General features: G+C 35.4%; 1 protein-coding gene across 1 annotated transcript; it reads right to left on the bottom strand.

The window, feature by feature from the left end:
• Positions 1-2837: 2837 nt before the first annotated feature.
• Positions 2838-4391, bottom strand: LOC111484177 (glucan endo-1,3-beta-glucosidase). Its single transcript, XM_023130660.1, has 3 exons — positions 4209-4391; positions 3079-4140; positions 2838-2983 (listed from the first exon to the last, which is right to left on the bottom strand). Exons 1-3 carry the CDS (start codon positions 4276-4278, stop codon positions 2952-2954), a joined length of 1164 nt encoding a protein of 387 aa, XP_022986428.1. The 5' UTR covers positions 4279-4391; the 3' UTR covers positions 2838-2951.
• Between the last annotated feature and the right edge of the window lie 23380 nt (positions 4392-27771).

The raw sequence follows: 27771 nt of genomic DNA, 5'->3' as shown, positions 1-27771 counted from the left end.
TTTTTTTTTTTTTTTTTTTTTTTTTTTTTTTTTTTTTTTTTTTTTTTTTTTTTTTTTTTTGAAGCATGTGTTAATAGATGTTGTAGAACTTGAGACTAACATTTTGTGATAAAATTGCTTGTACATTATATCACAAAGTTACATAGTAAAACTGTGTGCATTGAAAAACAATAGGTACGAGACACAAACAAATGTAATAGAAACATGTGACACTCAAGTAAAGAAAAAGTACATGAATGAACTAGGACCACATTCGAGTGAGAGTTATTCTAAAGATAGGATGGTTAAGAAAAGTTTAAAAGAATTGAAAGCTACTACCTATACCAATAAGGTGCACCTTCTAACAAGAATCACGGTGTTCCAAATATTCCAACTGGACCTATTACACAGTGCAAGGCTAAGAAGATTCAACCAGCATTCATTTTTCATCTACAAAATTTGATAGACTCGATTCAACCATCATTTCATGTGTTACAAGCTAATTCGATTGAGAAAGAACCATTTGAAGCTTCAGAAGTGAATATTTGCACGGTTGGAGTAGTGGATGAAATTGCAAACATCCTTACATGAGTTTTTAGAAAACTTATTTATTGTTTTTAATTTTGTAATGGATAAAAAGGTGTTAGTTTGAGTCTTTTGTGGAGATTTAAGGGGATAAGATTAAATACCCACCAATTAAAATTATTATGTAAAAGTGAGATTTGTGATGAATGAAAATGATCTATCAACTTAGACATTCCGGTTAGAAATCTGAGCATCATCTTTGTCATTTCTAAGTTTCATGCAATTCTTGTGGTAGATTGCATCTGAATCATTCAATTAAGCATTGATCAAGTTCAATTATGGAATGACTCAATTTAAAATAAGGTTCAATTCTTGCTTCTAGATCTTCGATCTTAAGAGTAATCTAATTCTAACTTTATCTCTCGGTTGATCCAAATACGGACGTGTTAATTTTTTTGATTCAAAAGTTCTTGCTAAAAGCTTGGATCATTGTGCTGAGGATTAGGGTTGTCTTATCATTTTCATTTTCAGTGGCTCAATCATAGGAACTTCAAAGTTGAGCGTGGCTTCACATGAAACAATTCTATGTGAAATGATCTTCAATTCTTGAGAATTTTCCTAGAATGCATGTGAGTGAGGGCAAAACATGTTGAAAGAACTCATGTTAATATGTGGAGATAGTCTTTATTATGAGAAATGAAAACACGTGACTATGTTGTAGGGAACGCAGGAGAATGTCAGGGCACATAGGTGCTAGAATTTGGATTTTAAATAAGGGACATTGGGACATTACAAAACATAACTAAAAAGTGCACAAATATAGATGAGAGAAAAATAAGGTAATGGTACTTTATATAGAGAACAAAATGAGATAAGAAAAACAAGAATATGCCTTTAACAAGTTGCAAGGATAAATGTTGGCCTCAAATCTATTGATGGTCAAGAACTACATGTACCTTTGAATTGGAAGTACCAACATTCTTTGCCAAACAGATGAAAGTCAAGAAGAGACGAGTGGTTGACATCTCACGACCATAAAGTTTCTTTACAAGGGAGATCGGAAGAGAAGTCCATTAAAACTATTACGGTTTAATTTCACGACTTTAAAACTACTTTACAAACTATCAATTTGGATTCGAGACGAATCATCAAAAGTGGAAATGAATGATATGAATGGTCACAAACTCAATCCATTCATATCTTGATTTTCATGCAAAAAAAAAAAAAAAAAAAATGAAGTACGATTGATTATCTATCTTGTTCGAGACAAAGAACTTGTTCATTGTCTCGAGATTTTTCATTAGAATAATCCATGTCTAACCTAATTCTTAAGGTTGAATTCAAATAGATTTGTGAGTATTAGTGATTTAGAATCACGAGTTTACATGCTAAAAGAGTCCATAATTCCAATTCACTAGAGTTCTCATATTATTTGGTGTTAGAATATTTTTTATATCATATCAATAGGGTTGATTGGTTTAAAGCACTAATCATCTTTCAATGTAGAACTTTTAGCTCATGACGTAACTTGTCTAGGCCTTGGGGGAGGCTGAATGGTCTCGAAAACTAGTTGACCCTCAGTCAATTCATCATTTGAAAATGAATAGTATTTACATAAAAGCTCACTTAAAAAGAATCCCGTTACATTTTTCATGTTATAGTTATCTCAACTATAAAAGAATAATCACTAAATTTAAAATGTTTAGGAAGATGGTGAGAGGAGGTGACTTCTACCGCTTTTGGTCCCCTAAAAACGCACAATCCAAAAGTCCATTTTCTTACCTTTTTTTCAATTTTTCGGTTCGGTGTTCTCTCGCTCTTACCTCCTTTTTCTTTCTTACTCTCGTTCCCTTTGCTCGTTTTTTTTCGCTCCCTCACTCTCTCGTTTCCTCTTTCGGTTCTATCGATTAACGTAGTTGTGATAAAAAGGATGAAATTTACTATAGCGTCTAATTTTACTTTGTCCCATGAAAGTGATAATATGAAGCATTTTTCACGTCCAAGCCCACCACTCGTAGATATTGTGATCTTTGAGTTTCTCCTTAATGTTTTTAAAAGGTGTCTACTTGTGAGTGGTTTTCATACCCTTATAAAAAAATATTATATTCTCCTCAATCAATGTGGGATCTCACATAAACAAACTCAACAATCAAATATAAAATTTGGTTCCAACCCTAGTTACTAAAGTCTATAACCTACGAGCTAAACAGTTCTAACTCGTACCTTCCTATTAACTTAATAATTGTTTAAACTAATTAAATTGCTTTTTAGAAAGAAAAAAAAATTATAATAATAATAAAAGAATAAAAAAGAGACAGAACTACCAAAACCAGAAGGCCAATCTCTGAAGTCACTTCAAAGTTCAAACTATAAAGTATTATTCAAAGAAACATGATGAACAAAAACAAACATAATAAAAACAAACTAAAAACGGGTACAGAAAAATTTTAGCTGAGAACAAACCGGCAGTGATGAAAACCTACAAACAACACAACAGTAATCAGTTCATCAAAATTCGAATCAATCGAGAGACCAAAGAGAAATCAGAATAGAAATAATCCCAGAAATTCTTACTTGGGTCTGAGCTTATGATCATGGCAGTGCCTCCAAAGCTGCAAGTTCCTCCACTTCGCTTGTTCTTTTGCCAGTAGCTATTAAACGCATAAGAGGCATGTGCCACCAAGGTATCCGGATGAAAGCAGTCACCGTCCGCCGATATCTCTCGGCAGTCAGCGCCGCCTTGGCCACAAGCATAATCCATCGCCTGTTGCAGAATCTCCGCCGGAACGCTCGGTTTCGCCACACACCACTGCTTCTGCACACCACCTGTTTGTGGAAATGGCGCACCGACGTTTTGGTCTGGATTACACGGAGGCAGGACAAAACTCAACGGTGGACTCGCTGGAACCACGAACGGCGGCGATTCTGGAGCGGCAGCAAAACCCCAATGCGGCGGAGATGCGATTTGAGACTCTGGTGGATTCGGGGGTGTGGCGAGGTCTGATGGTAATGGGGGCTCTGATGTAAAGAAATATTCGTATTCGTTGAGTTCCATGAATGAAAACAGCTTTCTGCTAAATGGGTTCCTCTGTTTCGAAACTCTGGTTATTAAATTCACTTTGTTGAGCTTTAGAATCCCAAATTTGGCCATTCGAGTGGAGACGAAGCTCTGTGTTTCATGAAGAGAAATTACATTTTGAGGTAATTTGAGAGTGAATGTAGAGTTCGTAGTTTTGATGAACTCAGTCACAAGATTAAGCATATTGTGAGGGTTTGAGTGGAAGCAATCTTCAGGGAAGAGAGTTGAAACTTTGATTTGATTCTCCAAACCCCATCTCGTGAGAGAATAAAACAAATTCTTCAAAGAAAGCAACACGGAATGTAAATGGTTGGTGTCCTGATTGCATAAAGAACTGTTACCCACAACAATGGTAGTGATACTAGTGGCAGGGTAGTGAGCCAGAACGAAGGCTCTGAGCCAAGTTTCCGCCATTAAAACACTGGATGAGACCTCTGGAAGCTCAGCATCAGTGACAGAAACAGCAATCGGGAGCTGAGAGGCAGAGATTGGTGGGGAAACCCCTGAAGAAATCTTGTCATACAGCTTTAGAAATTGAATGGATTCTTGACCTGCAGCTGCCATGGGAGAAGAGTAAATGAGAAGAAGAAAGAACACCCAAGACGTGAAGTGAAAGGAAGCTTACTTGTAAGACCCAGAAGGAAGAAGAAGGAGAAGAAGAAGGAACAGAGAAGGTTGTTGTTGAAGTTCAGCATTCTCTTCTCTGGAAAACGAAAAGAAAAGAAGAAAAAAAACAGAGAAAATGAGGAACTATGGAGAGAAAGTGTTAGCAGTCCCGGCCATGTCCTCCATTGATGGCGGTGAGAAAGGTTTATATAGTGAGGGTTTCAGAAAGCTTAATGGAAAAACCAGTGGTGGCTTCCAACTTACAAGAAATGCCAAAATATATCCGTTGCTTGGGAATGGGGTTTGATTGTTTATTGGACTCCTAATTTGTGAAATATTCAAACCCTTAACTTTTCATTTTATTTATTTAATAAAAACCGAATTATCACTCGTTTCCTCTTTTCAATAATTACCATTTTGAATTCCCAAATTTGTAAAATAACAAATATATACTCGTTTCCTAATCGTCTCTGTCCTCGTGATTTTAAAACACGTATGTTAGAGAGACATTTCCACAACCTTATAAAGAATATTTCGTTCTCTTCCTCCAATCCGATGTAAGTTTTCAGACGGTATGCTTTTGATTCGATATAAATTTATTTGGGTTAAGCTGAGTTATAATGAATAAAAATTCTATGAGTTAGGTTGTTATATGATTTTGTTAAACGGAATAATTCAGATAATTTTTAGGCTAATTATGTAATAAGTATTGTTTATATTGAAAAAAATTATATCCGAAGTTGAATCCAAAAAAGTGTTTTAATTAAACTTAACCCAATACGCACGAACAAAAATGGTTAGAATTTTATTTCTACGAACTAAACTTTGTGGAAAAGAATTGAATTTATTCTTCTAGAATTTCACCTTTGTATTTAGAGTGGGTTTGCATAACCCTTTGTTCATCACTCTTTTGTTTTTTTTTTTTTTTTTTTTTTTCTTTTTCAAAAAAAAAAAGATATGTGGAGAATACTGAGGACACTGAGTGGAGTTAAAAGGAAAAAAAGGTTGATCTCACAAAAAGTCAAAAGAATAGACAATTTAACCACACAATATTTTAACATTTCTAAAAATAATATTGTCCTTAATTTTAATTTTTTTTTACCGTTAATAATTTATCTATCTTATAAATCATTTATCCCTTCCTACTTGGTAATTTCATTGTCGGTTAAGAAGAGATTTTCACACCCTTCTAAAAAAAATGTCCGTTCTCTTTTCCAACTGATGTGAGGTCTCATAATTTACCTCATTCAAGGCCCAGCATCATAATTCACATCATTTTAAAACGAGACTTTACTAGCACACTACCTCAGGTCCACCCTCATCTGGGCTCAGACTCTTCACTGACACATTATTCGAAACCCCATAAAATGCTAGTTTGTAAAATATCTATTTACTTAATTTTAAACATTTAATTAGAAATAAAAATGGATAGGGGAGGAGGAATTGGAAAGGTTGAGTAGGTAGGGGTATTTTGGTAAAAGTAGGGGGGGGTTGGGAGACGAAGCGCAGAGGAATGCATGGGAAGTGTGAAGGCTGCTCTGTTCTGATCAGCTTCATGGTCCACACACACCACCAAACCTATCTCTGACTCCTCACATTTATTTTATTTATTTATTTTTATTTCCCCTCAAAATTCCCTCTTGCCTCATGGATTCCCATTCCTTCCTATTTTTCTTCCATTTATGCTCCCAATTCATATCCATTATACTTTACACATTACATTCAATCATTAATACCAAACTCTCCCATCCAACCCAAATCATAAAAATTGGATTGGGTAAAATTTTTGAGTCCGTTTATAATATTTTTTACTTAGGTCGACCTGACCATCCTGAAAATAAAGTTACGATTCAACTTTATCCTGCTCTACTCTTAAGATTATTATAGATTTTTTTACCTAATTAAAATAATTAAAACATAGGGTTACCATATTCGAAATTTGTAATATATATATATATATATATATATATGAAAAGAAAAAAGGGATATTGCATGAAGAAAAGGAGGGAGACAAAAGAGGTTGAGCAATTATGATGACAAAAGGTTAATTTTGCAGGCTTTATACGGACGCTAAAACGGCAAATAAATAAATAAATAAAATAAAATAAAATAAAATAAAAAGGGGGTTGGGTTCCTTAGGTAGGGGCGAGAGCAGTCTCATACGGAAGGCACCGCTTCCAGGGGACCCACACACAATATTCCATAAAAGACTAAAACACCCACAAAAATGTTACACACAAAAGGAATCAAAACTCCGACATTTTTACTCCATATGCCCCTCCCTACGCCCTATATACTCTTTGCCAAATTTATGGGTTAATATAGGTGTGAAATCTCCCTTCTCATACCTTGTTTATAAAACTGTGAAAATCTCTATCTAATGAACGCATTTTAAAATCGTGAGGTTGACGGCGGTACGTAATAACTCGAAATTTTCTACTTAATTTAAAGTCGTTACTCTGTATATATCATGAACATTAAAGACAAAAATACTTCATTTAAACTTTCATAAATTAAAATACATTTATGGACTTACATCTTTTGAAAACACTTTTAAAAAAGACTAAATAAAATAAATAAACGTTTAAATTAAAAACATCATATTCTAGCCTAAATCTAAGAAAATAAATACGACTACCCTATGCATGTGTCGTGGTCTTGAGTTGCAATGTCGTCATCAGTCGGTCTTGTCTTAACTTAAAATAGAAGTAGTACCCTAGTATTGAAGGTTAAAAAAATATAGAAGAAATATTTGTGTAGATTGATAAATATTATAATAATTGTATTATATTTTGAATAAAATTGTGAGAAAAGAAAAAAAAGAGAAGAAGTGAGTGGAATTAAAAAAGCATGAATTAATGGGCGAGACTTTTTACGAAAGAATCTTTTGCTTTACCTTTCCGTATTGGAATTTGTATTAACAAAAATACTAAGAGGGGACTAAATAATTATAATAAAACTCAAAAATATTATTTCCAAATTTTGATTATAAAACATATTTTTTTTAAAAAATATATATATAAATTAATAATAATACCATATTTGAAATATTAATATTTTAAAACTTTTTATCTTCGTAGATCTCTCCTCCTTCTTCTTATATTATAAAAAATTATTATTATATATTATTAAATTTTCTTATTCTCTTCTAAATATATAAAATTTTTAAAGTATTTATATTTGAAAATGATCGGAATTGGAGTGAGAGAACTTTCCCTTTTTATTTAAAATAATGACATTTAAGAACAAATTTTAGAGAGGAAGAAAGTATTGGAAATGCAAACGAAAAAGAAGATAAAAGAAATAAGAAATTGTTGACCAATAGGTTGACTTTGAAGAAAAATATGATCTTTTGATTTCCACTCGTATACTAACGGTAAGAACTTTTCTAAACATTTTTTTTTAAAGATTAAGTATAGTAGTGCTTGAATTTTATAAATGTTATGGTTAGTGGATAAGGATGTAATCAGATTTTGCTTATTCCCTTATTCTTGGAGGGATGCCAGCTACATCTTAGCCCCACGAGCAATTGACTCTTGTAATAGTTTAGGAGAGAATTTTTTTTATCAAGTACTTCTCATCCACTAGAAATGCACGGTTTAGAAATTAAGTAGTTGCTTTTCATCCGTTTGAAGTTGAGACACTAAGTAAGGGTTGGGAGAGATTCAAGAAGATGATTAGAAAATGTCCTCACATGGACTACTCCATTGCATTCAAATGGAGACTTTCTACCGTTGACTAAACATTACTAATACACAAGTAGTGGATGCTTCCACCAATGGCCTATTCTATAGCATTTACTGTAAGATTGGGTTGACTCGATGACTCCAAAAAGATGGGTAAATTTTTTCGCGAAATAAAATAAAGGAATTTAAAACATAATATACATTATATCAAAATAAGGTTCATACATACGTATTTAAAACAAAAAATAAGGAACAAACACAAAATATTTTAAAGCAAAAGGATTAGGATGACGAGTGAGGTTAGTCTATGACACTTGCTCCAGAGTCCGCTCCCATCCTCAACCAACTCTTTATTACCTTAAAAAAAATGGAGAATAAGGAATGAGTACAAAATTCAGTAAGTAGCCTACTGTCGACTCTTAATTGTGTCCTTGATATGCTAGGGTACCACTCTATCTTGTCTTGTTTTTGTTCTTGTTGTAAGTAATTAGGCTCTCTAGTTCTTGTTCTTGACTTAGGGTTCTTATCATGATCTATCTTGAGGACCTTGGTTCTGATCTAAGGGCCTTAGTACTATGGTTCTTGGTTCTTGGTTCTTTGTTCTTGGTTCTTGTCCTTAGAACTTGGATCTTGGTCCATGTTCTAGTCCTTGATGTTTGTCTTGTTCTTGGTATTTTCTGGGTTCTTGTTCCATTCTTGGTTCTTTCCCCAAGACACTTCCCCTAGGATTTATGGTACTAGCCATGCACCTATCAATCCTGTGTCCAAGGCTTCATGCATTCCAAGTGATACAATCTTAACCTACATCCAAGACTTCATGTGTTCGAAGCAACGTAGTCTGAACCCTATCTTAAGGCTTTCCCTTTGATACGGTTTGATAACTTATGCCCAAGGCTTCATGTGTTCCAAACGGCATAGTATGAAAACCTACATTCAAGGCTTCTTACTTTCCAAGTGATGTAGTCTAATCCTGCATCTAGGGCTTGCCCTATCACATAGGCTAAATACCTATGCTTAAGGCTTCATGCGTTCCAAGCAGCGTAGTCTAAGTCATGAGCATGCTATACCATGGGAAGTCTTAGGTTGTTCTTAATTCTTGGCTAAGGTAACTTACTCTCTTCTTGTTCCATCGTGGCCCTAGACTACTCCTCATGATAAACCATAAAGGTCACGTGATTGGTGCATACATGAACATGAGATCCTGCAAATCTTTGGGTACCCATAACATTGTGCATGACATCTCATCTAGGTGAGGGAAATGAGGCCAAACATGACATCCTGCAAAGGAAACGTGGTGCAGGGCATCCCACCTAGAAGAGGGAACTTGGGCCTCAGAAAACACTGCTTGGTGGGAGGTCATGGGTCACTTTGGACATGATTAGAGTATTACTTAGCATTCTTGAATTTCTGAGTTTGAGGACCTTGGTCCCTTGTTCTTGAGTAGTACTTAGAATTTTTCTTTAGAGTTTGAATTGTATTGTTCTTCGTTCTCAGTTTTGTAAGTTTATTTTTCATACTTTGGTAGTTGTAGAGTTTGAATTGTATTGTTCTTCGTTCTCAGTTTTGTAAGTTTCTAAGGTTTGTAATTTCTTGAGGCATAATGATAATGGTCAATCTGAATTTTGCAAAGCTAGAGGTCATTTTAGAATCCTTGTAAACGTTCACAAAAAAAGCTAAGTTAACGAATTGATTCCAACCAAGAGCTGGTTAGAAGATGAATGACTCTTAGATCGAACTTGGATCTATGATGGTCAATCTTAGATTCCAAGATGACTCACTCCAGAATAACACCAAAAAGGTATCAAGAAAACACAAGGGTTTTGTTTGTATTCAACAATGATACTCAAGCATGAATATTACACGCCTCTAAATAGGCCAAAAAGATTACCCAAATACAATGAATTTCATCTACAAACTTACAAATTACAACTAACAATTAAAGCTTGTAAATACAAATTGAAGAAAATAAGGCAAACATAAATTGTCTTAATTAGAAATTCAACTACCAAAGGCAAAGTCTTCTAATCACTTCCCAATGTTAGTCACTCCATTATTTTCTTGATTTGATAGGCTAATGCCATAAAGATTTTTGGGCTCAAAAGTCTTTGTTTCAACTTGTACATTAGCTAGCATTTGAAGATGCAATATATAGGTCTCTTGTATCTTCTTAGCCCTGCTTCCTGTAATCGGTCATTCGGGTACATGCAAACGGTCAGTAGTTGAATTCATATCATCCTTCCTTTCTTTAGGAAGATTTGTCCTCAAATCAAGGTCTTCATTCGCTACATCAAATGGAGTCAAATCAGCCACATTCAATATAGAACTTACATTGTACTCACCTCTTAGATCTAGTTTGTATGCATTGTCATCGATCCCCTCTAGTATTTGGAAAGGACCATCTCCTCTTAGTTGAAGTTCAGACTTTCTCTTATTTGGAAACCTTTTCTTTCGTAAATGAAGCCAAACCTAGTCACCTTATTTAAAAATAAATTTCTTTCTTCCTTGGTTTGTGCGTGTGACTTGTTTTTTTATTTTTGTTTTCAATTCTTTCTTTTATGTCTTTGTGAATTTTTTTTATGTATTCGGCTCTTGAAGAAGCTGCATCATTAGCAAACACATTAGCAAACATCATTCATCATTTTTCGCTCGTCTTTCATGCGTGCCTGTATTCATTGTATGAGTCATTAGTTCGTCTTAGAGAATGGAATTAGGAATTCGATTTGCGTCTTATTGTAGGTCGGTCATCTGTTCAATCTGGAATTCCATCTCTTCTTTGGTTTCTGGTACCGGTTTGATTTGAGTTCCTTTGTTCAAATCAATATCTATGTCAGGCTTCCCTTCCAGGTTGTCCTCTCCTGTTCAATCCGTTGTTCTTCTGTCCAATCAAATATCCCGGTCGAGCTGGCTTGGCTGGTACATCAATCGACATATTGCTTGTTTGGTACACATATCTTTCAATGTCAATAAAGTTCTCGAATTCATTCCCCTTGCCTTTTGAGCTGAGGTGAGGAAAACGTGAATCATTTCCATTTTCTGAGCTTGTAAAGCTTTAAGAGAGAATAGAGAGTCAGTCAGGGGAAAAAGAGGCTATAAGTAGGCCGTTTGCTATTGCTAGTTGGGCTGCTCGCCTTTATCCGGCTTGGCTTCGCTATCGCTCATGACTTGTATTGTGGATGAATCAAACGGTGATTCATACACAACCTCAAAAGGTGAACAATGAGTGGTGCAATGTATCGCTTTATTGTATGCAAATTTCACAACGACCTCATTTTGTCCACAAAACTTTCAAAAAAATTGCTTAAAAATTTTAGATCCCTATCACCAACAATGTTTTGGGAATACCATGCAATCTAACCACTTCCCTAAAGAATAGATTAGCTATGTTGGTAGCATCATCTGCTTTGTTATATGGAATGAAGTATCCCATCTTACTAAATCTATCAACTACCACAAAAATGCTATCATGGTGTCTTTTAGTCTTCGGTAATCCTATAACAAAATTCATGCTATTGTCAATCCCTGATTCACTAGGAACATCTAAAGGTGTGTAAAGATCATGTGGTTGTGTCTTAGACTTAGCCTCCTTATATTTAAAACATTGCTTGCATACTTTGTTCACATCTTTTCTCATTTTCAACCAATAAAAATGTTCACGCAACATGCTATATGTTTTAAATTCCCCAAAATGTCCCATAAGTCCTCCCCCATGAGCCTCCTTTCACAAGTAACTCTCGAATAGAACACTTAGGAGTACAAAATTTACCCTTCCTAAAAAGCATATCATCAAACACAATATGATCTTGCACATGTTTCCCTTCTAAACATTGCATATACACATCATAAAATTCAGATTTTTCAACTTTGTACCATTCAATCATGTGTTTAAAAACAAGAATTTTTGCAGTAAGGGAAGAAAACAAAGCATACCTTCTTGATAATGCATCTGCGACCACATTATCCTTCCCCTTTTTTTTGTAATGGATTACATAAGAAAATGTCTCAATGAATTCCACCCATTTAGCATGTCTCCTATTTAGATTTATTTGGCTTTTGAGGTGCTTCAAACTTTGATGATCCGTATGAATAACAAACTCTTTTGGCCACAAATAATGTTGTCAAACTTGCAAAGCACTCACAAGTGCATATAATTCTTTGTCATAAGTCAGATAGTTGAGTTGTGCTCCATTAAGCTTTTCACTAAAGAACATGATTGACCTTTTTTCATGAGTTAAAACAGCTCCTATGCCTATCCCACTTGCATCACATTCAATTTCAAAAGATTTATCAAAGTTAGATAAAGCAAGTCAAGGTGCATTGGTTAATTTATCTTTTAGTTCATTGAATGCATTCTCTTGTTTTTTCTTCCATTCAAATTTCACATTCTTTTTAACAAGTTCATTCAATGGTGATGTTATGATACTGAAATCCTTAATCAATGTCCTATAGAAACTAGCCAAACCATGAAAAGATCTTATCTCGGTTTGCATTGGTGGGTGTTGGCCATTCTCTAATAGCTTTTATCTTTTCTTCATCAACTTTACTCCATTCTTTCCAACTAAGAACCCTAGGAAGTTGACTTGATCTAGACAAAAATGCACTTTTGAAGTTGGCATAAAGCTTCTCTTCTATAAGTTTAAACAAAATTTTCTTAACGTGCAAAATATGATCATTCTAGCTTTTTGAGTAAACAAGGATATCATCAAAGTATACAACAACAAATTTTCCAATACAACCTCTCAAAACATGATTCATTAGCCTCATAAAAGTACTTGGTGCATTTGTAAGACCAAACGGCATAACGAGCCACTCATAAAGCCCAAACTTTGTTTTGAAAGCCGTTTTCTATTGATCTCCCACATTCATTCGAATTTGATGATAACCACTTTTAAGATCTATTTTTGAAAACAAATTAGCACCATATAATTCATCTAACATGTCATCCAATCTAGGAATAGGATGTCGATACTCTACCGTTATCTTGTTGATGGCTCAACAATCAACACAATCATCCTCCACGTGCCATCTTTCTTGGGTACCTAAATCACAGGAACCGAACAAGGACTCATGCTTTCTCTAACATAACATTTATCCATGAGTTCTTCTACTTGTCTCTGAATCTCCTTAGTCTCAGTGGAATTGGTCCTATAGACAGCCATATTTGGAAGAGTTGCCCCAGGCATGAACTCAATTTGGTGTTCAATCCCTCTTAGAGGGGGTAACCCCGTACATGCATCTTCATGTGAAAACATGTCATTAAATTCATGCAAAAGAGATTTAAAAGCAGTTGGCAAAGCATCATCTGTTTTTGGTTATAATGCTAAATACATTTCTTTGCACATAAGTACAAATTTTGGTTTTTGGGCTAACATATTCCTCATTTCTTCCTTTCTTATAACCAAACTCACATTTTCTCTCTTTTCCTCAAAATCACTCTTTTTTCTTTCTTGGTTTTCACTCATCTTTGCCCCTCACTTTTCTCTTCTTTTTTTTCTTCTCTCCATCATATTCTTTTCTTTTCTAATTTCAATTGGTCACAATGTACTTCATATGGAGACAATGGAAGTAAAGTAAATTTTTTCTTACACAAAGTAAAAGTATACTTGTTCATGAAACCATCAAATGTTACCTTTCTATCATATTGCCAAGATCGGCCGAACAAGATGTCTCCCACATGCATTGGTACAACATCACAAAGGACTTCATCTATATATCTTCCAAGAGTAAAAGAAATAAGAGCTCGAGAGTTCACCTTAATTTCTTCTTTGTTTGTCAACCATTGAAGTTCGTATGGTTTTGGATGGGAATGGATAGAAAGTTGAAGTCTTTTTACAAGAAAACTTGCTTACCACATTTGTGCAACTTCTATTATCAATCACCAAGCTACATGGGTTTTCTTTAATCAAACATCGTGTGTGGAACAAGTTTTTTCTTTGATCTTCAAATTTCTCTTCCTTGATTTGAACATTGAGTACCCTTCTTGTGATCAAAGATATGAAATTACCTTCTTCAACATACTTATCACTACATGCTACGATTTCTTCCACAAGCTGTGAATCATGATCCTCACATTCATGTACGGCTGATGACGACATCACAACTCGAGACAATGACACATGCATAGGATAGTAGTATCTATTTTCTTAGACTTAGGCTAGAATAGGATGTTTTTAACTTAAACTCTTATTTATTTGATTTAGACGTTTGTTGTGTCGTTTTAAACATGTTTTCGAAACATGTAAGTCTATGGCTGTGTTTTAAGATAAAGGTTATGTTCTATGGAATTTAAATGAAGCCTTCCACTTTTAATGTTTATGGTACGTATATAGTAGCGACCTTAAATTAAGTAGAAAATATCGGGTCGTTACAGTTGGTATCAGAGCCAAGTTATAGATCTTGTAGACTAGCCTACGATGTAGGCTTGGCATATTCCATGGTCCCACCGTCGATGCCCCATCTCCGTCAGGTATGTCTTGCGTAAGATAAGAAATTGAAATGTTGTTGATTGTGTATGTTGTTATTGCTTGGTCATTATAAAATATAACTCATAATTGAACCTTTACTCTATTGATTGTATTATAATTTACTGCATTTATGTTAGCTTAATTCTATATTTATTATAATTTAGAATACGTTAAGTTTTACCTTGCATGGAATGTGAATGTAAATTGTTGTATTGGTGATGTTTAGATTTACTGAGATTGTTGCTATGAATGAGTAGCTATAGTTCTAGTAAGCTACTAAATGTTAGTATATGCGTGAAAATGATTTTTCTAACCAAGATCATATGTTTTAGTTAGACATCTCGAACATAGATAAACTACACAGTCTTATGACCATAGAGATGGGAATGAATGTACCAATGTATACTAAAGAGTACGTAGTTTCAGATGAAATAAAATGACCTAAGAAGCTTGATAAATGTCAATATTTTATAGTATACTATAGATATTAAAAGTGGTAGTGTCTGAAAGAAAATTTTATAACTTTGAAGTATGTAAAGATGAAATTAAAGTATCAGTAAGAAAAAAAAATTGAGTTAAAGACCATAAAAGTTTAAAACATGTATACTTAAATTGATTGGCAAATGACATAAGTGCCTTTAATGGAAGCTGAGGGTTGGAAGTATTGGGATGTAGAAAACTTTCATGCCTTAATATGAGTTGAAAATTAAAATAATAATAATAATAATAATAATACAACCAATTATGGGAGTTGTGAAGTGATTTAAAAGTATCTAGCCACAGTTTGGACGAGGCATTACGATCATGGTCAAAATTTTAGAGGTATATGGAGAGGGACTACGGTATGAGATTGTCAAGATACCTCAAACTTAAGAAACCATGATTTAAGATGAACTTGGGTGAGGATACACGAGGATTAGAGTGGGACATTGTCTCTAAATCGACTAGAATTTTTGTGGTAATCCTCCTTAGGGTACACGAATGCACTCAAGAACCTCAACATAAACAAATTGTTGTAGAAAATTACCGAACAATTTTTTCTAGCAATGTCAACCTGGTTTAAAGGTATTACCATAGTTCTCAATACTATCATTTTAAGTTTGATTTTCAAGTATCCCAAGTTTTATGGCATATGAGGATATCCACCGTGCTTATATAATGCCAATTTTTTATAAGAGAATTTTGTTAAGCCCATTCTTGATATTACAAGGTGTTGAAAGGGTGGTGATGCCTTTCGGTTATGGTTATAGGAACATTAGTTTTGGGCTATACTATATAAGGTATACCAAGAGAAAAGCCTATTTGACAATGTTTCTAATGAAAGTTACCAAATTCTCAAACTCTAGCTTGACCACAAATCAAATACGGTAAGTTGTTTATAGATCCATATGATTTCTAGTGCATTCAATTTGCATTGGGTTAGATTGGAGTTTTTAACTAGTTTCATGTCATGATTTTGACTCCAAAAATTTACTAGAATTAGGGTAGGTAGCCAAAGAGAAGAAATATTAAAAATTTCTTGATTTTGTGGGAAAATAGACAAATTTGTATATGGAATTCATCTACAAAGATGAGACCTTAATGAGGAACCAAATTAAGTGGACATTTTACCAACAATACAAATACAACCCATAATGAGGAAAGGAAAACAATTCTTTTTTTTTTTTCTTTTTTTAATTATTAAAAATATAGAGATATAACCATTTTAATTGGAAACATTCTTCTAATGAATTCCGTAGGAACTTCTATAGTAAATGAACTATATAGAATTGTAATCAGTCAAATATTGTAAAGTCCCAATATCTATTATCGGTCAGAATTGGACTATAATGAAATTTCGATCGATACCGGCACCATAATATCTGATTAGGGAGGAAGATTAGAATTAGAGATTGATTGAGAAACAAAGGTATGAGTGCGTGTGAGTAGGAAACAAAAAATATCTATTCTAGTTCTATCATCAGCTATGGGTTCGAATCTTAAGAGAAATTCTCGAGAAGGTTTCTACCCTAAAATTTTTCTTTGTCTTTCTTTAATGATAAGGAGAGAATTTGGAGTTTTATCAACAATTTTCTTGTATAGGTGGAGATCCGGTCTTTTAAAATGAGATTTTGAGGATGTATGGACAAACAGGTCAATTTTAGTGAACATTTAGCTAAGTGTAGAGAAGAGAACAATGTAAATCAGAAACTAGTAAAACTATTGATACAGTAGATAGAATCATAGTNTAAAAAAAAAAAAAAAAAAAAAAAAAAAAAAAAAAAAAAAAAAAAAAAAAAAAAAAAAAAAAAAAAAAAAAAAGTGAGGAACTATATAAGTTTTCCAACCTTATTATGCACCTCAACATTTATTTCAATGGAGTGCTTGAGCCACAAACCTTAGATGAATTATGTTGTCCATGAAATTTTAGAAGAAGACTTAATATGGCATGATAAGGTTATGTATGAAATTTGGTGACCATTAGGTTATGATAACGGGCTAAACCAAGTGTAGGTGTAAAATGACTAAAATGCCCCTATAATTACGTATCACTAGTTTATGACCAAAGTGACCCCTAAATGACATGAAATTTGATGAGAAGCCTTATGTCCTGGTGTAATGGGATTACACAAAGTTATAAGGCCATTGGAATATATCGAAGAATTAAACCAAGATTTGGGGGTTAAATGATCAAAAGATCCTTTTGGAGTATGAATTAAGATTTAAAATACCTAACTATTTGACAAGACATCTTATAAGGAATCAAAGATTTTATGAATACAAAGTTATACGCTTATGAAAGTTTTATGCATGCAAATAAATGTTTATGACTCATACGAATTAGGGTATACTTGTTAAGAATTTCTACTTAGTGGTACTTGAAGACCTGACAAAGAACTCTTAGAATAAGAACCCGAGTTATTCCAAGATTAAAACACTTTCAAGGACGAAAGTTTCTTTTAGAGGTATATAATGTAATAGCCCAAAAATAAATAAAGAAATAAACAAATAAAAAAAAATAGTTAAAATAATAAAATAATTAATTAAAATTAAAATTTAAAAAAAAAAAAAAAAAAAAAAAAACTTTCCCCACCCCTCAACACTAATCTCTCATACCTTTTCACAATTATCTCTCCTCAGCCAGAAAGTAACAGTCACTGTAAAAAGAAAAAGAAAAACAATAATCGTCATATTTATTTTCAAAAAAAAATTGAGATTGAGATTTACGTGAAGATAGATCTTATCAATAAGGTATATATTAAATCTTCATCTCTTTTATCCTTTTATTTTTTAAAAATTACAACCAATTATAGTTTTTATCCTATTTTTTTAGAAATCACAACCAATTATAATTAGATCTAATTATTACAAAGATTAGATCTAATTATTACAATGGTCTAGCTTTGAGTTAGAAACTAAATGTCAATCATTTATATGATTCTAGTAAATCAATTAGTAATATTAGATTAAATTTTTATCAGTAGCCAAATGAATAGATCTAATTATTACAATAATCTAGCTTTGAGTTAGAAACTAAATGTCAATCATCTATACGATTCTAGTAAATCACGTCATATTAGTAATATTAGATTAAATTTTTATCAATAGCCAAATGAATAGATTAAAGATAGAATGACCAGGAAAACTTATGAATAGGAAACATTGAGATAAGGAAAGATTTGAAAACAGAGATCCACTAGAAATTTGGAATACATGATAACACAATTAAGAGCCACAAACTAAATATAGAGGGAAAGGTAAATACAGAGATTAGTAAAGCCCATAATAACTTGAAATAGCTATATCTACTTTTTTATACAACATTAACCATGAAAAATAAGATTTTTAATAAAAATATAATTGTATATATATAACATTTCAAGACTTTTAACAATGGACCAATGTAAATTAGAGAAATAATGTTGTAGAGTTCAAACCTGAAACTAATGTCATGGGCTCATATAGATTGACTCGGTTTTCAAAAGACGGAATCGAACTTTCATTAAAGATATATTCATGACAACGACTTAAGCTAGCCAGGTAAGTGATCTTACTATCGACATGGTTATATTTGATGTTGACGCGTGCCCTGTGGTTCTGCAGGGCACGTGTCATATATATTGATATGTGTGAATTGTCTGTGGATCGATATGTTTCCTATATGTTATGAATATGTTATAATATGTGAATTATATGATAATAATTACGGTACGATATGTTCAAGGATATGTTTGAGATAGGATACAAGAAGGATGCACAAAACGAAATGTAACGATAGGAGTAAAATACGTTCATGAAACGTTAAGGTTAGGTTATATACCGGAGTGATATGGATAAGAGAGAAAGATGGAAGAATCCAGTTAGGTTACAGGTAGAAAGGGATAGCTTTGTGATAGATTGATAGAACGATAGCGTTAGGTTAAGTTCTTGTGATGATATGACTAAGGTACGTTCACGTAATGATATGTCTGTGATAGGTATAAGAATGTTAAGGCTATGATAAGTTAGAGAATGATATGACTACGAAGTGTTTACGTTATGACTTGTTTATGATATGATACATTGTGATGCAATATGTCATGGTATGATGTGTATATGATGAAATATTATGTTAAAAGCATAGAATGTTATGTTAGGTCTCTTAAATTGTGAGTATACAACATGATATGAATGACATGAAATTATGATAAATGGCATGAAATATAATCTCGTTAGAATTATGTATGAACGATATGATATGAATGATGAACGATATCTGAAACGATATGAAAAATGATATGATATGCATATAATGCTAGCGGGGTTGTATTAAAGGATAATGAAAATGGAAAAGTTTTGGGATCTCATGCATTATGTGTGCTCATGCATTTGGGGGGATACCCCTATCCCATCACGAGGGTACGGACACGTACATCCAATGGCAGGACAACAATCGTTATGCTTTGCATAGTGCTGCCGTGACGGTTACTATTTCTAGCGGGTGTCCGATGTAAGGAGCTCCCAGAGTATGCCCACTGAATAAGGAAAGTGGCCTAGCGGTATACGAACTAGCTGGTGAGCCCATACTCGCACGTATAGGCTGTGTGTAGAGTATATGGTACACGCCCAAAATTACCCGTTAGGACATCACTGTAGTGAAAACAAAATGAAAGATAGGTCCCATCATCCCATTGCATGTGATTGTTGCATTTAACCCCAATAGTGGGGCCACTGAATGAGTATTTCTTTAAATACTCAAGACATGTGCTACTATATTTTTTTCACGTTAAGGCAAGGCATTCCTGTATGGTTGATGACGGCATCACAACTCGAGACCATGACACAAGCATAGGATAGTGGTATCTATTTTCTTAGACTTAGGCTAGAATAGGATGCTTTTAACTTAAATTCTTATTTATTTGATTTAGACGTTTGTTGTGTCGTTTTAAAGATGTTTTCGAAACACGTAAGTCCAAGGCTGTGTTTTAAGATAAAGGTTATGTTTTATGGAATTTAAATGAAGTCTTCCGCTTTTAATGTTTATGGTATATAGTAGTGACCTTAAATTAAGTAGAAAATTTCGGGTCGTTACATTTCAGCTCTTGATTCTTCATCAAAGTTACTCAACTTCTTCCTCTGAAGCTAAAGAAATCCTTAATTTGAAGGAAAAGAGACCGTAAATAGGAATTTGACTCTTACCCCCAATTGGGCACGTTCCTGAGGTTATTTCTTTTCATGATCTTCTATGGAAACATTCCTTGGAGGTGCAGAAACTTAATGGCATCGTCCTTGCTTGACAAATTCTTATGTATCTTCGGATTGAAATTTTGAGTTTTCCTTCAAGCTCTTCAATTTTGGATTGGATTGGATTGGGGGAATGGTTTCTAGGAATTTTTAGCACTTATTTCCTTCATAGAACTTGTGGGTAATCTTATTTGAAAACAATAGGAACAAATTTGAAGATAAATGGTGGAGAATTACTCTCGAATTTGGAAGAAATCTAAGAGTAAGAGATTCAAAATCTAAACAATTATTGCCTACAATTGGGAGCTTGACCTTGCTCGATTCTTGTTCCAAATTGTGACCCCAACTTTAGAATTTATAAGGAAATCTTAAACCGACATTGAGAGCTCTAGAATCGTTGTGATTTGGAGATTGAAGATTTTGGATAATCCATCAGAAATATCTACTCCGATCAGAGCCTTACCGACCTTGGTTTTGAATTCTAGCCGTTTGATGTGATGATCTATGAGGGTTCTAGATTGTATCCAATTTTGGAGGAGATCCAACGACTGAGATTTGAGATTCGACGGATTTTGTGTAGATAGTCATGGTTGATCATCTGATTCTTGCCAGAATGGCAGTTTCGTAATTTTCTATATCTCAAGCCCCATTTCAGATTTTACGCCTCGCTTTGTGACTTCGTCGAACCGTCAGTGAGGTTTGCCTTTGCTTATCGAACATCACTTCTATGGAATCCAAGCTTGTTCGGCCATATACGTCGTTCGTGCGTGCATGTTCATTCATTACGAAACACCAATGTCACATCTCATTGTCATCTCGGTTTCCAACAACACGATTCATGAGTCGTGATGCCAATTGATGTCTTTGGACACATCAAAAATCTTGGCTTGCTCAGACACATCTATTGGGAACTAACTCATGTATCGATCATCTCATCGGGACATCCTGAACATTCATCCATCTGAATTCACTCGAGCATCAGAATCTCCTGTTTCCATGCTACAACCTATATTCTAGATAGCAAGTGCATAATTCGACCTTCGACACATGGACTAGATCGTCCAGTACTATCCTTAAAGAAACTTTTCAAAGGAAAATGCTAGAGACCGCTCCTCCTGTGATGCTCATCCATGCTCTGACATACGCGTGTTTTATAGGGTAGCTTGCTTAGGCCACAAGGCCTAGGGATGGTGGAGAGCCAACACCATGCCTCCCACTATAGTACATTTTGAGACATTTTCAATCTTTCTCAAGTATACGTCATTTTGGTGAACGGACATATGGTCTCGTGACTAGTCCGCTCAGTATCCGCTACACAACCAAATTTGGTGAGTTTCATCTTTCATATTGATGGACTTAATTCTCGACTTGAATGCCGAAACTCATATCGAAACCCCAACTTCTGAGGTTATGACCTCAGGCCTTACTCGATCCTCTTCGAACTTGTCTTTGACACTCTTGTTGCCTTGTTCTCTCGAACCTTGTGTATGCCTCGACTTAGCTTCAATGCACACTCTTAGTGTGTTGGATGATGCATCATTCTCCTCGACCACATCATGACACTTCTCAATTTTTGCCCAAATGTGGCCCTTTGTTTGTCTTCCATGTGGGGGTCACAACCTACTTTCTCTTAGTGAGGTTGGGACACTCTCCCCCACTTAACCTAGTCATCGTCTTCGATGACTTTCTCAGGGGCACAATTGTTATCGTCGATTGTGACATTCTCTCACTTAATCTCAGCATCGTCCCAAAGATGACCCAAATATTGGACTGGCAGCTTGCTTGACTTGCTGACTTGTTCGTGCTTTTAAAATGAATACAAAAACTTGCACACTACTTATGGGTTTCCCACTATCGAAGCTTCTCTCAGTCTCCAAGACTCACAACATAAACACAAAAAGATACAACTTGCACAATGGTTGTGGGCTATCCCTTTTTGGACCTAGCTTCGCTTACTCTTCGACTCGGCCTAGGACTCACTAGAAAACCACGAAAAAATTGGCATCGACATTCTCGCTTGAGCTAGGGGGAGCATGCCCCAAACTTGGCTATCATGGCCTAAATCATCGTATTCTTTGAGTTACATAGAGGTCCGAAAACGACATTCTCTTGTCTTGGTCCACATCCCTTTTTGGAAGCAAAACATAGAAGCTTGTAACTCAACCACATGTGGACACTACACTTCATGTCGACACTTCTCTGGTCTTGATGCAGCTTCTTCATTCACTGTGTCGCCCACGTCCAACTTAATTCTCTCGTCTTGAGCAGATGTTGGTCTCAACACTCTTGTGAAGCCACCCACCTTAGGCACTAGGTGATAGCTCAAGAAACACACGTGGAGCACTTTTATGGAGTGAGCAAGTCATTCTCTTGATCTCTCCCCAGTTAACTCAGCTGTCTCTCTTGTAGCGACGTCATCTACCCATATGGACTTGTGTTGTACACATTTGACACTTGGCCTGTGCATGTTTCATCTTGACCCCTCGATTTTTTTTTTTTTTTCTTTCAACCATTAGCATTATTCCTCTAATGAGAATGGCTCTTCGAAGGCATCAACTTGGTACACCTTCTGATTCACTGCCCATTTGAACTCCCAAGCCCTCAACAAATGAGCTACTGATAGGTAAGACTCCTTCTCATGGAGTCTAGCTTTTGACCTTCAAAGAAATTCTTGATTTTGACTCCCAACTAACTTGCCCTACCTAGCACTCGTGACACACCTGTAAAGTCTTCATTCAACCATCAGGTTCATATGTCTTGTCTATGGCTCTGATACCAACTATCATGATAATAACTTCAATCATGTAGTGTCATGATCTTGACATTCTCATGGCAAGCCTTAACAGGGAACTCAAGCTCTATTTTAACTATTTTACCCGACTTTGTGGCTTGGTTGGACTAGTGACGAGGTTTGTCTTTGCCTACCTAACATCGCTTGTGTGAAATTAAAGCTTGTTCAGCCACACACGCTGTTTGTGCGTGCATGTTCAATCATTGTGACACACCAACGTTGCATCTCATTGTCATCTCGATTCCAAACAACACGATCCATGCATTGTGATGTCATCCTATTTCACGGGACATATCACCATCTTGGCTTGCTCAGACACATCCGTTGGGAATTGACCCATGTGTCGACCATCTCATTGAGACATCCTAAACATCCATCCATATGGGTACACTCGAGCATCAAGCTCTCCCGTGTCTATGCTATGACATACGTTCGAGATAACGGGTGCATATTCCAACCTTTGATACATGTGCTAGATGCAATATCAACATACTTGTGTCATCCGATACTATCAATGAAAGACCCTTTTCAAAGTAAGACGCTCAAGACCGCTCGTTCCGTGATGTTCGCCTACATTGTGACACACGTGTGTACCATAGGTTAGCTCGCTTAGGCCACAGGGCCAAATGTGGTGGAGAGCCAACACCTTGCCTCCATGTATAGTACATTTTGAGGCATTTCCAATCCTTCTCAAGTTGACCTCCTTTTGGCAAGCGAACATACGACCATGCATAGTTTGTCGAGTATCCGTTTCACCAAAAATTTGGTGAGCTTTCATCTTTCATATCATAGACTTAATTTTCGAGCTGCTGCCAAAACTCATAACGAAACCTCGACTTCTAAGGTTATGAGCCAGGCCCTACTCAATCCTCTTCGAGCTTGTCTTTGACACTCGTGTCACCTTGTTCTCACAAACCCTTGCATATGCTTCAACTTAGCTTCAATGCACACTCTTGGTGTGTTGGATGATGCATCGTCCTCTTCAGTCGCATCATGACACTTCTCAATCTTGGCTCGAATGTGGTCATATGGACATCACTTGAGGGTCGCCCCTTGTTTGTCTTCCATGTGTGGGTCACGACCTACTTTCTCTTAGTGAGGTTGTGATACTCTCCCCCACCTAATCTATTCATCGTCCTCGATGACTTTCTCGAGGGCACAATCGTTATCGTCAATTGTGACATGCTACATGCGGAGGGGGGTGTGCTCGCAGTTTCAGATTGGCGCGCTGGGTTTAGGCGAGACACGAGTCGGAAAAATCTGGACCAGGTATGGGTTGTATTTGAGGTGGGATGTTTCGTGATGTGGTTGCTGAACGCAGATGTAAGCTGGACATGTGCTTTGGGCCGAAGGCATCTGTGGGCTGCGGGGGACTGCACACTTGGGTGCGCTGGTGGGTGGAGTTCATCTGGGCTGAAACAGGATTGGGTCTGGGCTACAACGTCTACATGGGCTGGCTGATGGATGTGGGTTTCGAACCGAGCGAACTAGCTCTGGCTCTGAAGCCTAAGGCAGAGATTCGAGGCCTTTTTCCAGATTTTTTATCTTTCTTTTTGCCTCTATTTTCTACCCATGTTGGGTCATTTTAGTTGATTCTTAGCCCCTTGGAGTGTTGAGGTGGGATATATGTATTACTCCAAATAACATACTGGGAGACTTTGTAGCATTCAACTCATAATTATGTCTCAGACCAACTGACAAGAGGTGAAGAAGAGAGACAGACTGACGACCCGAGGTGGAGGAGGAAAAAGGACGGAAAACGACGTCGTCAAAAACGGCCGCCGAAGAGGAGAGAGAAAGGAGGTCAGAAGTTGCAAAATTCGAGTGAAGAAAAAAGGATCCATCGGATCCGGATGCGGATCCGGGTCAAATTCAGGCAACAACCCACGCCAACGCTGGAGCCCAGATCTGTAACGCCTCAGCCCGCGAACCCAGCAACCTGTAGCAACTCGACCCAATAACCACTTCGGCCCAATCCACCTGCAACAGCCCAATACCCATGTCAGCCCAGACCTGCAGTAGCCGTGACCCACGCACCGGCGTTAGCTGGCCAGATACCTGTGCCTCGAGGCGACATGTACCTATCTCACGGCGACACGTGTCACCACTTGCAGCAAACAGTTCTTCAGCTTCAGCAGTTTGAATTGGCTCGGCTCTAGCTTCGACTCCGTAGCTCAAAAACCTGTTATTCGGCTTGGGTTGTACAACAATATAGCCTTACTTACATTTTTTATTTTTTCGGAGCTGATTTTGACCCTAAATAAGGTAATCGAGGTCATTACAATGACTTATTTCAAAATTTTAAGTTGAATTTATATTAGAATTGTGAAATACTAATAAAAGGCAATGCAAGACCTAATAGCATACGAACCTTGATTACATTTGAAATAGTTTCAAGGAACAAAAGCTTAGCAAACACAAATTCAAGAAAATGTTGGCTAAGCCCAAACAAGTCAGTGACCTTACTATAGAATAGACTAGACAATTGTTTGATATATGACAATATGTGCCTAGTGGCAATGACACATGTCATTTATGCTTTATGTTATGATATCTTGATGATGATTTATGATGTATGTTGTATGATGTATGATGATGTCTAGAAGTCTTTGATGACATTTGATGATGTTTTACGATGATTATAATGTGTTTATGAGGACGTTGTATAATGATGGCAATGCATGTTAATATGCCGATGTAAGATGTTGTTATATCCTTGATATAACGCAAGTTTCATATTATATTAAAACGAGTAGCATACTATGAATGTCATATTGCATTATGAGGATGATTTTCATAAATATGTTTGTAAAGATGAGAAACCATAGGAAATTCATGTATTTCTGTGTGTACATAAACATTGGGATACTTCTTCTTTTACGATGATAATATAGACGCATACACTACGATGATAATAGTGATCATGTTGCGCATGACACTCAGAAGTCTGCTGACCTCTGGACGTTGCTACGGACAGCTAGCTCGACTATGATGAGTCTAGAGGGAGTGCGAACCGCTTGGGGATTCACGCTCACATATGTGGGTCGTGTGTAGGGAATTATTACACATCCAATTTAGTCCGGACTAGAGGTCACCCCTAGGATGATTTTAACAATAGGTTCTTAAAGCATGACTTGCATGTGTTGCATTTTTACGGCCCCTATAGAGAGCTCACTTACTGAGTATTTTTTGAAATACTCAAGTAGTGTGTTACATCAAATTTTGGGTAAAAACAAGATACCTTTATGTGGCTGTATAACTTTTTAGAAGATGAGTATTAATACTATTTTTCAAAATTCATGAATATTTTTTGAACATGATATTAAGATAAGAATATTTTTGAACTTTTAAAATCCGTTATATTCGGAAGTATCTCGTATAGTCCAATATCATCCTTTTTTTACTCTCTTTTGATTAGGTTTTGGTATTTATCTTATAAAATTTGCATAGATATATTTTCGTTGATGTAATCTTTTATCTACTTTTATGTTTTCTTGTCCCTTATATTCTCTCTCTTTCCCACTTTTTTTTTTTTCCATGTCCTAATATATGCTTTTACAAGTACACTTCCGAAATATATTAAAATGTTAATTAATGTGGAAATTTTGATTTTTTTTTTTTTTTGTTGCTTTAATATACATTTTAATAAATAAACAAAAATATAATATAATTTTCATACTTACTATCCTTTCTAAAATTCAAATTTCGATATTACAACATAGTATTCAATCTACTCAAACACATAACAATAAATATATATATATATATATATATATACCCATTTAGCTATCAAAATAGGGAATTTTCAACCCATTTAACTGTCAAAGGAAAATCTCTCTCAATTCTTATATGAATGTCCATCTCCCATTTCGACCCTTCAACGAAAATGGCCACATGAAACAGATAAACAAAAAATGTAGTAATCTTACACTACTGATCATGATCATGGCATTTGATAGATCTTTGAAGTTGAAGGAAGGTTGGCAGCCAGAAAGCATCAAAACCGATACTACGCAGAGTTGAAACACGAGAAAGAAAAAATGTTAAAAATGGTTAAAAATAAAAAGCTCTAATACCATATTAAAAATGAGGAAGAAGAATTGGATGAAAAGTCTGATTTTGATTAATGTTCACCCGGTAAAATAAGATAAAATATAGGGTAAAAAATATATTTTAATAATAACGTTGTAGATGTTGAAGACATGTTCTGAAACAGCAGGGGAGCTCAAACATGATGGTGAGCTGAAAAGGTTTTGCTGTTGGTTGAGGAATCAGTGGTGGTATCGCCGCCACCTGCTGCAACGACGACGGGACATGGGGTTAGGTTTGGACCCAAAAAAAAGCTAAATGGGTTCACGGGATTTAAGCATGGTATCCTCATTTGGGGATTGGATTGAGAATTTGAGATAAAACGTCACGAGGATTGGATTGAAATTCGACTCGGGGAGGGGAGTTAGGTCTCGGATTCTAACGATTGACTCATTCCGATTCAATTTGAATCAGTTAGTGTCTATCTATCCTTTACAAAACCAACATGAGTCGAATCATGTCAATTTTGCATTAAAAATTGACTCGATTCATTTTCACTCATAAATTTATTAAAAGTTAATATATTTAAAGAGTGTTAAGGTTCGGGCCCTAACTTTTTGAAAGTTGGAACAAAAACAACTTTCTTCCTCTCTTGTTACCCTACTTTTCCTATATGCATTGTTTTTTAAAAGTGACTTGACAACATTTAACTAAGATTCTATTCTTTTGTAGGATACCAAAAATCCATTTCACAATGTATGGACGAGTAGAATGCACAACATGAATTGAAAGTGGTCATCCAACGCACAACAAGTACTCAAATAACTATACGAATGTACTATTGTGGGTCTCGTGCAATGAACCCAATTTTATCGTATAATAGTATTACATATTCTTTTCATTCAACATTGT

Source organism: Cucurbita maxima, unplaced genomic scaffold, assembly GCF_002738345.1.
Source record: "Cucurbita maxima cultivar Rimu unplaced genomic scaffold, Cmax_1.0 Cma_Scf00009, whole genome shotgun sequence".
Classification (NCBI taxonomy): Eukaryota; Viridiplantae; Streptophyta; class Magnoliopsida; order Cucurbitales; family Cucurbitaceae; genus Cucurbita; species Cucurbita maxima.
Note: the sequence above shows the minus strand (reverse complement) of the source record. Positions and strands in the feature narration are given on the sequence as shown.